General features: G+C 33.4%; 1 protein-coding gene across 1 annotated transcript in view; it reads right to left on the reverse strand.

Annotated features, from left to right (window-relative positions):
- The window catches only part of LOC106869695 (T-complex protein 1 subunit zeta), a 28,031-nt gene extending 13,847 nt beyond the window's left edge, over positions 1-14,184 (reverse strand). Inside the window, exons 1-6 of the mRNA XM_014915534.2 lie at positions 14,015-14,184; positions 11,361-11,424; positions 7,881-8,015; positions 7,204-7,263; positions 4,953-5,066; positions 1-98 (exon numbers count right to left, since the gene is read on the reverse strand). Of these exons, the coding sequence (XP_014771020.1) occupies positions 1-98; positions 4,953-5,066; positions 7,204-7,263; positions 7,881-8,015; positions 11,361-11,424; positions 14,015-14,151 (608 nt within the window). The 5' untranslated portion in view covers positions 14,152-14,184. The remainder of the gene's footprint in view (positions 99-4,952; positions 5,067-7,203; positions 7,264-7,880; positions 8,016-11,360; positions 11,425-14,014) is intronic.
- Positions 14,185-14,374: the final 190 nt, after the last annotated feature.

Consider the following 14,374-nt stretch of genomic DNA (forward strand, 5'->3'; position numbering starts at 1 on the left):
TCCATATCAGTCTTATGTTTCATTTCCATCATTTCTACCATATGTAAATCAATAGCTTCATTAGGTTGCTGGATTGCAAGAACAGCATCAACAATTTGCTGGAAAATAAACATTGACAAGAAAAATATCAATACTAACAAGAGGACTGAAGTAGATTTTCTATGGTTAATATACATATAATTACACTATGGAACAAATAAACCCAACCATTACAGATTTACATAATTCAAATTTTTGTTCTTTAGAAGGTAACACTGTAGTGAACAGCCCCTTTCACCTAAATGACTGAAATTATTTCAGATTGCTTTCTCAAATTATAAATGTGGAAGTAGAGAATGCAAAAATCTTGTGGATATTGTGTTGCAACTAAGCAGATATCAAAATTGTGAAAGTTGACTATTTCTGGATGACATATAGACAGTATAGTGAAATGATTATTGGTGACATACAAAATTTGAGCACTTCATGTGTAGAAGTGGTTAATCTGCTCTAGAGAGATGAGTAAGAGGTGAGAGGTGAGCTATGCCTTTTGCTATTCCCAGTCTATGAAGAGAATAAAAAAAAAATCACCACTATAATTTATTTCTACATGTATGGGTCTATGTTAGAAACTAGTCATATATCATCCAGACTAAAAGATTAAAGGACTACTAAATGCCAGACAGCAAATTTGATATTAATGAAAATGTGATACTGCGAAGGCACGAATAGTTTGTTTACTACGGACACATGCTTGAAGAGGGGATCTGAAGTTGCTTGTCTTTATGTTTGGTGTGCAGGTTGGGTATATAAAATATTCCTTTGTTTACTGAGACAACAAGATTTACAAAGAAGGCTAAATGTTGTCAGTTTGAAAAAGTTTTGTTACTTCATATAAAATTGGGATTGATATTTTAGCGTGTAAAGAAATTTTTCTGCTTTATGTTTCCAAAGATCTCTGATGGCAAGCTCAAGGGTGGTATATTTTTTGAACTTCAAGTAAATGCAATGATGAAATCAGAACTTGGAAGAAGAAGGAGCAAAGTTGAAATGGTAATTTGGCATGCATTTTGCAGGGTAATTCATGGAGTTATAAGGATTCACAAAGCTCCTAACTACAGAGTTTTGATGACAGTGCTTACTGAAAATTATAATTACATAAGATGCCACACATCTACATCCCTTAGTATTCAGACTAATGCTTATTCATTGATACTGTCTTGAATTATTCATACATTATCTTGTAGCTTGGAGATGTCAATGATGTGATTGCTTATTTTTAGAATGAAATCGTAAGGTAGGTTTGAGAGGCCAGGTCTGACCAGTTTGAACATACAATAGGTAGAATATTCAAACCGAATATGATTGGTTTAAATGATAACGGGTTAAAATGCATTTATTTCGTTTGCATTATTATTTATTATCAAATTTTTTTTTTTTTTTTTGTATGGAAAAGTATGACAGTGATAAGTACAATGAAAACGTTCACCAAAATATTGGATGTAAAAGAACCGAAACTGATGGGATACTGTTCTGATGGAAGACTATGATCTCTGTTAAGATAAAGTGCTTACAAAATGAAAGTGAACTCAAAGCAAGTTTGATTTTTAATTTTCAACACTTCCATATCTTCAGAATTTGTCAATTGTTTTCTCTAAGCCTTTCATTATTATTCTGCCAGAAACAGATTGAAAATTTTTGCTTTATAATATCAAACAGCCCTAAACCACTTAAAGTAACTCATTAATAGTTAAATGAGAATGTCAATATGAATCTTGTTACTACTTTCATGAAAACATGGTTTCACTAGATAAACAATTAAGTGCCCAACTTTTTTGGCATGGTATTTGTATTCTCTGGTTATTTTGGGGTATGTTTTATTCCCATTCTTATAATTACAATATCTAACATTCTATGACTAATAAAGAAAAGTGTACCACTTTCATATTCACAATTAATGATTCAGACTGAAAGGCTTTTAAAAGAAAATGCAGAAAAATCAAATAGAATATGCAACAAGTGTAACTACATGCATGATGGAGAACTGACAATTTCATTTCTGGTTGTGACTGTATATGGAGTGATATTGGTAATGATAATGCAAGTGAAGAGCTTCTACTATAAACAGAATAGTGTTAGGATTTTCTAGGTATTTTTTCTTAAAGACTTTTCAAAAGTGAAAGGATCCAGCTACAATCTGTCTGGTATCCTGCATGCCAGGATACCAGACATTTTATTTTATTTTATTGTAGGCATTAGAAAGCTGCCCAGGATCATTGACTACTGGAGTATGGATGAATCCCTTGGTCACTGGTATGTTTCCTGTATCATGAGGCAAACAAGGTTTTAGAAACTATGTTAATATTTGTATGAGACACTAGCAGTGTACCAATACATGGCGAAAGAAAATTATGATCCCTAATTTTCTATTTTCCATCCACTCGTTCTGAACACAAATGAAAATAGCACCCTTGTGAACCTTAATTACAATAGTTACATGGGTGGTGTAGACTGGATGAGTAAAATGATGAACTATTATCCAGTTGTTGGACTGAGGGATAAGTGGTTCTGGTGACTGGTTAAGTATGTAGTAAATATCAATATCATGTGTGTTTTACTATAATCCAAACTGGGAAGGCTATAAGTGATGCAACCATCTGCAGTTCCAAGCAAATGCAACCAAGTAATTGAGAGCAGGATAAAGAGCAAAAGCCAACCAGAAGGATGGCTATCCCTCAGAATTCATCTGATCTCCATAAATAGGAGAAGGAGGACAAATCAGTTGTAACAAAAAACAAAAAACTGTGCTGTGAAAGCTAACATTAGAAAAGGAAAATTCTAAGAGGATGGTCAACTAAAACAACTTTCCAATGTGCATTTCTGCAGAATTGCCTGATATAGAGTGGATGCTTTACAAGTTTTCATTACAGAAGAAATTTGCATATATGTACGATTTGATTTATAAACTAAATTTAACAAATTTACCTCATATCTTCTAAAATTTTATTTGCCTGTAAGGTGAGTGAAACATTGTGTGCGTGTCATTATGTATTCTTTTTCTGTTTTACACTGCGGCCATGCTGGAGCACCACCTTAAACGGTTTTAGTCAAAGAAATCGATCCCAGGACTCATTCTTTGTAAGCCTAGTACTTATTCTATCGGTCTCTTTTGCTGAACTGCTAATTTATGAGGACATAAACACAGCAACATCAGTTGTCAAGCAATGGTGGAGGGTCAAACACAGACACAGACTAATATGTATTCAATGGGCTTCTTTCAGTTTCCATCTACCAAATCCACTCAAAAGGCTTTAGTTGGCCCAAAGTTATAAAAGAAGACACTTGCCCAAGAACCATGTGTTTGGGAAGCAAGCTTGCCCAGAACCACGTGTTTGGGAAGCAAGCTTGCCCAGAACCACGTGTTTGGGAAGCAAGCTTGCCCAGAACCATGTGTTTGGGAAGCAAGCTTGCCCAGAACCATGTGTTTGGGAAGCAAGCTTGCCCAGAACCATGTGTTTGGGAAGCAAGCTTGCCCAGAACCATGTGTTTGGGAAGCAAGCTTGCCCAGAACCATGTGTTTGGGAAGCAAGCTTGCCCAGAACCATGTGTTTGGGAAGCAAGCTTGCCCAGAACCATGTGTTTGGGAAGTAAGCTTGCCCAGAACCATGTGTTTGGGAAGCAAGCTTATTACCACACAGCTATGCGCACCTATGTAAGATATTCATTTTGTAATATTCTTTAAACATCATCATCATCATTTAATATCCACTATCCTATACCTGCATGAGTCAGACAGATAACTTCTAATCTTTCTAGTCTTAGCATTATGGTAAACCTTTTTTATGGATATTTTAGTTCAATTGAAAATTAACTAACGAGCACAATTCTTCCATATGAAAATGTTGTATACCCAACTGATTAGCTAATAACTCTTTTTCTATGGTGATACTTAAAATTCAAATAATTTTAAATTCCATTTGCTTTGAGAGAAAAAATTTGATTTACATTTATTTTAAGAACCTTTTGTGTTACCAAAATCACATTCATATGACAACAAGCAAAAATGTAATAGTTGCTTCATGAAACCCATCTAAATTCATAACTAGAATTTCATTAAAGTGGGTGTGTTTTAGATAGAAATATAAGTAACAAATAGAGTTAAATTTATTGTAAAATTTTGATGAAATTAGGAAACTGATTTCTCTCATAAAAAGGAATAGAAATGAAACCTACACTAAGACATAGGTGAAGGTTACACTCCATAAAAAATAACTACAAAATTGAAATATTTCTGAAAATATTGATCAAAGGCATAAACTAAGAACTGAGTTCAGCACCAAAAACTTCATAAAACTATTTGCACTGACTGGAATTTTACAATAAATTTGACATTACTTTCAGTATTGAGTCCCCAATCTGTAAATATTCCTTTATTAACCCTTTTGTTACTGTTTTTATTTTGAGATGCCGTTTAATTACTTTAAATATAACAAAGAATTTAGTAAAACAAATTAGTTATCATTCAACTAGTGTTAGGAACATAAATTGTGACTAAGGTTTGGTGAGGATTTTAATTCAAAACTTATGAAAACAAGACATTTGTATTCAGAATCAGAGCCAATTTCAGCCAGGTTGGTAATGAAAGGGTTAAACTTGATTTAAAATAAACTCAATTTAACAATCATAAATACAACAAAAGTTTCACTTAAAACTTGTGTAAATCAGTTGAAATGTTTTAATACAGATGATTTTTTAAATCAAACCATGAAAATAAGTTAGTATAAATTAAGAAAGAACAAAACATTAAAATACTTAAATGCATTATAATATCTTTAAATTTTAAGAGAGAAAATGATTTAGTTAAACCAAAATAAAATACTCAAAGTACAACAAAATAAGTTAAGACATGCAATATATGATATATTAAAAGAAGTGAGATGAAAGTAGTTTTATAGCTTTGAAGTTTAACTTACTTCAGCTAGATTGGCAGCTAGTTTATGATGAAGCTTGGTAAAAAGAGAAGTCCTAGCCACTTCGATGAGAGTGCTACGATCAATTTCTTTCACTACTTTCACTTCCTCTAAGACCTGTAAGGGTAAAAAGGACAAAAAGTTAAGATCATACAACAAAACAAAGTAACCCTCTCACAAATACCTATCTCATCAATCAACATGAAAACTAAAAGACTGAATGCTTTAAAACACGATTAAATCATTGTTTCATCATCATCATAATGTAATTTTCCCTGCTTGCATGGGTCAGGTGGAATTCATTAAGGCAAATTTTCTACAACCAGATGCCCTTCTTATTACCAACCCCAACCTGTTTTGCAGCAAGGTAATATTTCCTCATAACCATGTATGACAAGAAACAAAGGATACTGTTTCTGTAATGGTGATACTCATTTTAGAACTATCACACCATATCAAAATGTAAAAAGGGCGAAAGGGTAAAGACCCCCTTTGGTCATGAATGACCATGGGACTGCACCTAGAAAGTTATCCTCTGAGGCACAAGTCCGGGCAAGGTTGTTTTTGGAAGACCAGCAGTTGCCCATGCATACCAGCCTCCCCTCTCCATGTCACCAAATTTATCCAAGGGAAAGACAAAGGCTGATACAGCTTGGCACCAGTGATGTTTCAACCCACTTCTACAGCCGAGTGAACTGGAGCAACATGAAATAAAGTGTCTCACTCAAGAACACAACACAGCCTGGCCCAGAAATCAAACTCACTATCTCATGATCAAGAGCCCAATGCTCTAACCACTGAGCCATATACATGTGCGCACAATCTCTCTCTCTAGAGAGAGATAGAGAGAGAGATATGCAAAAAAAAACGAGCTTCTTTCAGTTTCTGTTTACTAAATCCACTGACAAGATTTTGGTTAATCTGGACTATAAAACAAGACACTTTTCTCAAGGTGTCATACAAGGAGACTGGAATTAAGTGGTGGGAAATAAACTTAATTACAGAGCCATGCTTGCACCCAATGCTAAAATACATGTATAGTGTGGAATATTGCAGTGTCCCTGAAAGTGAGTTCCAAGAAAAAATTCTGCAGTTATCAAAGAGGCTTTTAATAAAATTTGATTAAAATATTTTATAAAAAAAAATTGGTATTCACTATTTCAAATGTCTGAATATATATTTTAACTTAATGTAACATGAAAGCTTACATTAAATGAAAAAATTATCTTTAAAATGATTTAAAAATTGATCGCTACAAAATTAAACAAACACTATCTATGGAATAGAATCAACCCCTGCTCTTTTGATAGGGTGTATAGATACAGACAGGAAAAACCTTAATTCAAAATAAAATCTGAATATCTGCAGCATATTCATTGAAAAATAAAAATAAATAAATGTTGGGAAAGGTAAAAGCTGCCAGAAGGATATCCATAATTTAATCAGTTACCTTAAAATGGTGGGACAAATCAAGTTGCGAAAAAATCTGTGCCTAAATTCAGAGAACTTAGAAATGGAAAGCTCTCAGTGGTTGGTCAGTTTAAATGACTTTCCAATGTGCACTCTGCAAGACTGCATAATGTACAGTGGGATACTTTACAAGTTTCTATGACAAGATTATTGTATAATTTGATTTTGTTAAAATATTTATTTACCTCATTTTTATTTAGGTTATCTGCACTTTTGATTAATTTATATTTGTGAATCATTACTGTTTGTTTATGGGTACAATTTTGTTTCATATGTGTATGAATATTTCATTTTGTTGTTTTCTACAAATGTAAATTCTGATTATTTCATTCTATTTTTCATCTTTATGGTATACCTGTTTATGTACATTTTAGTTAAACTGAAAATTCAATGTGCATAGTTTTTCTAAATGAAGATGTCATTGCATACCAGGCAGAATATTAGCTAATTACTCAACTTCTACAGTGATGTTTGGACAAAATTATAAATTTTACTTTAATGTATTTATCTGTAATTAGATTTGTTTTAAGATGAAGTATGTAACAGATTTAAGAACCTTTTGTTAAATTGTATTTCAAAAACCACAAACATCTACTAAAACAGTTGTTTTAAGAAACAAGTCTAAATTCATTATTGGAATTTTAACCGAAACACACTGGGTATATTTTAATTAAAAATATAGCAAAAGAATGGTTAAGTTGCTACTTATCTCCAATATATTTTTTGATACACATGTGTTCAACAAAATAATTTTGGACATTTCTAAGAATATTCAAATATTTACCTCTAATGCTTTTTTCTTTGCCAAATTAAATCCCTCTGTAATGTGCCTGGGATGAAGGCCCTGAAAAAGTGAAATTAAACAAATTAGATTATCTGTAGAAATCAATTATTATTTCAGTAATAATTATCAACAGCAGGGTCAATAACATTATCTGATTTTTTTTTTCAAAAGATTATTTTAAGAATAGCAGCTAACACTATTCTAAAAATAAATTTTTAGATATCAACTAAAAAATAAAATATTCAAGAAATTTGTATAAAACTGCAGAAAGATTGTTAGCAACAGTAATAACAAGATCTCTTTAGAGTCTCAGATCATAGAAAATGACATTTTAGAGGCTTCCAAGATAATTTGCTAGGAATGGGAAGAAAAAAAAAAAAAAAAAAAAAAAAAACTAGTTTCAAATGCCCCAAGAAATATCTAAAAATCAAGATATTCTGCATTGAAAACATGAAGCATTAAAATTTCAAAGTCACAAAAGTTGAATAACAGCACAAATGAAATGTGTGAAGCCATTTTAGCAGAATCATTTTTGTGATAATGTTTCTACTGCAATAACAAAGTTTTATCAAATTAATTAACGAAATAAACGAATTTTGAAATTCATTTTTCTACTAAATTTATTCATTAGGTTAGACCTAATGGACTTCATACTGTGAGCATGATTTGTTACTTACCTCTGAAATGTAGAGCTCAGCTTGTTTAAGAAGTTCTCCAATAAGAAGGACATTCGAAGTGGTCCCATCTCCTGTAACATCATCCTGGGCTGTGGCTGCCCGAGCAATTAAAGAAGCTGTAGGATGTTGAATTTGCTATAAAAAAAAAAAAAGAAAAAAACATTAAAGAAAAAGAGAAAAGAATTTAGTGATTAGGTTGCAGATAACAATTTTCACATTTTATAATATAATATACTAATATATAAACAAAAATAAATCTAATGGTGTGAATGAGTGCATTTATCATATTTATCATGCCACATTGTATTTCAGTTTCAATATCACAGATCAGGTCACTTGTGAAAGGAAATCTTAAACTGTCTTTACATTACTTAATAAAAAGTGAATTATAAAATAAAAAGAACTTTGATTTTCAGTTTTCTGCATGTAAAATAAAAAAAAAAAAAAGCTATTTTGTAATGCAATAGAGGCAAGCACGGCTGTGTGGTTAAGAAGTTTGCTTTTCAACTATGCTGTTTTGGATCCTTTCCATCAGGAGCTGCTTTGGAGTGGCCTTTGAAAAATCAGGAACTTGTGAGAGAAATTTAGGAAACAAATTCAGTGGAAGCTCATCATCAACATCATTATCATTGAATGTCTGTCTGCCATGGTGGTATGGGTTGGGCAGGAGCAGGCAAGCCAGAAGACCGTATTAAGCTCAATTGTCTCCTCTGGTATGGCTTTTGTGGCCAGATGTTCTTCCTGACACCAACCACTTTACAGAATGTACTGGATACTTTTTACATGGCACAAAGACTCAATTGAGGGGAGACAGTTTTGTGCCAGATGATGAGAAATGAGAGTATGATAGAGGAACAGAAATAAGTGTCATGCAGTACAGGAGAGAAAAGATGGTGAAATGTGTTGGGCCAAACCCTCAAGTTACAGGAAGGTATATGTAAGTGGTACACAGGATTGGGTCAGGTGAGTGGGCAGGTTAGTTCAAGAAAGAACAAAAGGAGAATGGGAGATTACATGTGCATGTACATATGTGAGCATGACCTTGCACTGACACTGTATAAATAAGTCTGGTATCTCAGCTGTATGACACATGAAGATCAATGGAAGATGTTGGCATTAGGAAGAGTATCCAGCAAGATCTGTCCAATATGACAAATATGGCCAGACAGACTGTTGGTTCAATAAGGATTTTAATAACCAGGTAGACATATATTAATGCAATCTCAGAAAAGTTCTTTCAAGTCTTTGACAAGAAAGAAGTACAAGGCAGGATATTAGCAGGAGTATGAGGAGTGCCTGATTTTTATTGAAGAATTCTCACAAAAAACATGTGCACAAAACTTTGAATGTCTGCCAATTACCAAAACCATGAATGGCTGGTAGTAAAGACAACTTCTAAAACGGTCGTCCTTTAATTGGGCAGTAATAGTGTTGAACTCACCAGGGGCTGCAAATGTTAAAGGTGCTGGGTGTTCAGTGGGATAGTGATTTTTCTTAGAAGTAAGATATTTGAACCAGGTAAAATTCTTAGATTTTAAAGACGAGAAATAAATCTTTGTCAGGATCCACCCTTTAGCATTCTGATTACCCTGTCAAAGGTTATGCTTATTGACTTGAATTAATCATGCATTGTCTCACAGCATTGATATTTTTTTCTTTTATTTGTTAGTCATTTGACCATGGCCATGCTGGAGCACCACCTTGAGTATGAGTGGAACATTATGTATTGTGCAGAAACATGACTAAAGATATGCCAGAGTCTGATATTTCATTTATAAAAGTTCTAATATTCTTTAGTAAGCTTTATAAAAATTTAACATGAGGCAGTAGCTCATGCAAATATAAAGAGGCACATATAAGAAAATGGGAAATACACCACTGCACAAATTTAGCATTTGTTTGATGAAAATAATTATTCTATTTCAGGTTCAGTCCCATGGCATGGCACCTTGGACTTCTACTAAAGCCTCAGAGTGACCAAAGTCTTACTAGTAGATTTGGTAGACAGAAATTAAAGACACATGCATACATCCCCTTGTCTCGACATTGCATGATAGAAGAAATGCATTTCCAATCTTTCACGAAAACATGTCTGGTGATAGGGAAACTATTACCTAGCTTCACTCTTTAGCATTCAGATTACTGTCAAATGTAATGCTCATTGACTCGCCTTGTTTTGAATTAATCATGCATTGTCTCACAGCATTGATATTTTGATATTTTTTTTCTTTTATTTGTTTCAGTCATTTGAATGCAGCCATGCTGGAGCACTACCTTAAAGGGTGTGAGCTGAAGAGATCCACCCCAGGACTTATTCTTTGTAAGCTTAGCACTTATCTTATTGGTCTCTTTCGTCAAACTGCTAAGTTACAGGGGACATAAACACACCAGCATCAGTTGTCAAGTGGGGTGTGGGGACAAACACAAACATGACAGGTTTCTTCCAGTTTCCATCTACCAAATCCACTCACAAAGCTTTGGTCAGCCAAAGGCTATAGTAGAAGACAATTGTCCAAGGTGTAACACAATGGGACTGAACCTGGAACCATGTGGTTGGGAAGCAAGCTTCTTACAAGTATGACATTCTAGGGTATGTGTGGGTGGTTGCATCTGGTTGGTTTGCACATAAAACAGATAGAATATTCAGACTAGATATGGTTGGTTTAAATGCTGAAGGACTAAAAACAAGTGAGGGTTAGCAACAGAAAAGGCAACAGGCCGTAGAAAATCTACTTCATGCAAGCATGGAAAAGTGGATGTTAAAACAATGATGATGATGATGATGATGATGCTATGACATAACCCAAACTGGAGTGGTATTAATCTTAGTATCAGTAGTGCATAAAAAATTACACGGCCTACTGTCTTTTTGGAAATTAAAAAACTCTTGATTCATACAAAACAGATTCTGTGAGGATGATCTAAGAAGTCTGATGACCACATCATTTTATGTTCACTTTCTGTGCTAGGATGGATCATGACATCCTGAGTTAGTTTTTATTTAGGGTTACTGCTCTCGTAAATGGGCCAGAAAACCAAATTTTGCTTGTCTAGTCTATATTTGGCATGATTTGTCTGGATGCCCTAACACTAACTTACAGAGTGTATTGGGTTCATTTTATTATAACACCCATACTAGAAAAGTTGTTACACCCTTGGCCTGATTAACCCTTTGTAGACTGGCGGGGTGGAATTACACAAAAGGTCATTGTGACCCTGAGGAGGACCCTTTTATTTTGTGCATTTCCGTACTATCCAAAAAGCAATATTTGTTTAATCTTGTATATATGATTGAGTGCATGATACAGAAGAAATTTAGAACTGTATAGGTATATATTTGTAATTAGAAGGGGAATTAAAATATAATTTAATGACTGAAAAAAGCCTTTATTGAAAGAATTCAACATTTTTTTATAGCTTGGAAAGTTCTTTTTTTTTTGTAAGTGAATGGAAGAATTGCTTTTCAAATGAGTCACTCACCATCTCATGAAGAAGTACATTTCCATCCTTAGTTAATTTGATGTCTCCAGCACCAGATACCAACCTTAAAAGAAAAACAGCTCACAATTAATGATGCATATAATTTCTGTGTTGAGATATACACAATTCAGTAACTTATTGAAACATTGAAATTAATACATCAAAAAACTTTTCAGTCAATGCATAAACATATTCTAGTTGATACTTTTAACTTTAATCATCAAATTCACACTGATTCTTATTTACTTAATTATTTTTGCTTACATTATTTGAAAAATGTAACGAAACATTTAATGAAAAGACACTTTGATCAGTTCAATACTGATGAAAGTCCTCAAATAGAGGTAATTTTCATTTGATCACACGTGGAAGAAATATGACATGATTTAAGCGATCAGTTTCCAGATATACAATAACTGTTCTCATGAAATTGTGGAATGGGACAAAACCAAGAACAAAAGAGGAAATAATAATGCCTAATCAAGGAACAATAAATAAAAAAGCAAGGGGCATGTGAACAGTATTTCACTCAGTTTGCTGCAAAATAGGTAAACACTTTTTTTTTTTGTTTCAGTCAGATTGTAACCATGCTGGGGCTTTGCATTAAAGGATTTTAGTTAAATAAATCAACTCCTTTCTATTAAAGTGTGGTATTTACCCTAGCAACTTCTAAGTTATGGCGATGTAAACAAACCAACATCAGCTGTCAAGCAGTTGGGGGAGACACAAAGAGTGATAGACATACATGCATGTACATGTAATTTACGTATATACAGGGCCGACCAAAAGTCACATGACAGTAAATCAAAACAATTTAATTCCAAGATTAAAACAAATTTATTTTATGAGACTTTGCTAATAAATGGACAAATGTTGAAAAAAAAAACCCCAGTCATTTTAACTCACAGCATTCAATTATTAAACATTCATAATTGGAATAAATAAAATTGGTAAGTGTTGCGTAGAGGGACTGAACCTGAGACCACATTGTTGCAAAGTGAACTACTTAATAACACAGCCATGCCTGCACTTGTGTAATGTTAAGGAGTCTCTATGCAGGGAGACTCAACTTGTTAGAAATAGCAACTAAATACTCATAAAATCACATCTTATCATTTTCACAAAAAAAGATGGCATGGTTACAACTGAATTACTTATAAGAATGCTCAATCAAAGACTCAAATGCTTGCAAGAGTCGACTGTTAAAGACACCAAAAGGACAGGTGCATTGGTGGTGATATTAAAGTGGGCAATGAAATATGTCTATCATCTCCAAAACAGAAACATACCCTCCGACAGGCTTTCAAACAGTTTCCATCTTTCCATTTACTCACGAGGCTTTGGACTAATGCATAAGGGACTTGCCTAGGTGCCACACTGTGAGACTGAACCAGAGAGCACATAGTTACTGGGCGAATCAGAACACACAGCCCCTTTTTTCACCTATTTTCTCGTTTCATTGCTCGTTTTGTCAGTCTTCTCATACCTTCTAAAAATACCTCCTGTATGAAGAACACTTATAACAGGTTCCGTTTTTTAACGTGAACCGTTTCTTGGGTTTCCAAAAAATTCTTACACTTTACGCTTTTTTCAATCTGAACATTCACAATCTTCACAGGATATTTGAATTAACAATGCACAATATAATTAGCAGTACCTTAATTAAATCCACAGTTATTAATTTAATATTAGTCAGAGGGATTAAGTAAAGAAGGCTGTCATGGAAGCTTTTCCAGAGACAAAGACAGAAAAAAAGTATATACTTTTCATCAGAACTTAATATTCAAATGAGTTGTCTACAATGACTAGTCATGTTAATTTACCATGATCGGAAGTTCTGTTCCCAATAATTTTACAAAAAAGTATTGATGCTCTATCAGCGGTAGCTAAATGCAAGATTAATTAAATGGTGTCTCTAATTTAGAAAAATCCAAGATACAAAAAGATAACAGAAAATTAAGGGAAAATATTATTTAACAGATTAAGGCTACAATTATGAAAAAAAAAAAAAAAAAGGCTGGGTTGGGGGTAAACAATGATGTTCAGAACATTAAATTTAAATATTTAATAATATAAGTTATATATTTAAAATATCTTTCATGGTTTGACTGTGATTTGAAAAATGAGACGATTTCGTAAAACCCCAAGCAATACCTGTCATTTTTTTTTTTTATATTGCTATAAACTGTTTTGTCTTTATAATACCATTTAGCCATCAGACAGAATTATCTTCATTGAGAAAAAAGATAAAATATCATAGAGAAAACAGGCGAGACATTTACAGATATACATATAATTAATAGAAAACAAATATCGAAATATGAATGGAAATAGACATGTAAAAGATAAATTTAGTAGAAAGTACCGCCGCACATGGCCGCCAGGATTTCATAAATCGCTCTCTCATAAAAGATATTTCTATTAAGAATACTGATGCAAACCAATATTGTAATATGTCAACTTCAAATAGAAATTGTAATATGTCTAACAAAAAGTGAGTGTAAATGTTAATAAGAGAAAAAGAGGCATAAGCACGTGTAGTAAGTACTTCAGTTAGAACATTGCCGGCTTCATTCTGGAAGATTCTGTATGAGATAGAAGTGAAAGAGCGTTGAGACAGAGTGATAAAAAGATAAACGTATACCATAACTTACATTTTAAGGGTTCCTCTAGGTCCGAGATTAGTCCGAAGAACATCTTGAAGACCTTTAGCAGCGCTAATGTTAACAGCAAGAGCCTGAGCAGCTCGAGCTACTTCGGCTTTCGGATTCAATGACTTGACGGCCGCCATCTTGCTAGACAAGAATGAGATCTGCTGACTCACGTGGGTCTTAGCGAACAATATCTGTTGGTTGGGATACGGATGCGCAGAAGAAACATATTATACATACGTATTTAATATATATATATATTTCTAACAAAACAGGCCGATAAACGGGAATGTGAAACTCCGAGTAACAGCCTTTTGTTATATTTCTGCTGCTTTTAAATAAAGTATATATATATATATATAT

This window comes from Octopus bimaculoides, chromosome 6 (assembly GCF_001194135.2).
Source record: "Octopus bimaculoides isolate UCB-OBI-ISO-001 chromosome 6, ASM119413v2, whole genome shotgun sequence".
NCBI classification, from domain to species: Eukaryota; Metazoa; Mollusca; class Cephalopoda; order Octopoda; family Octopodidae; genus Octopus; species Octopus bimaculoides.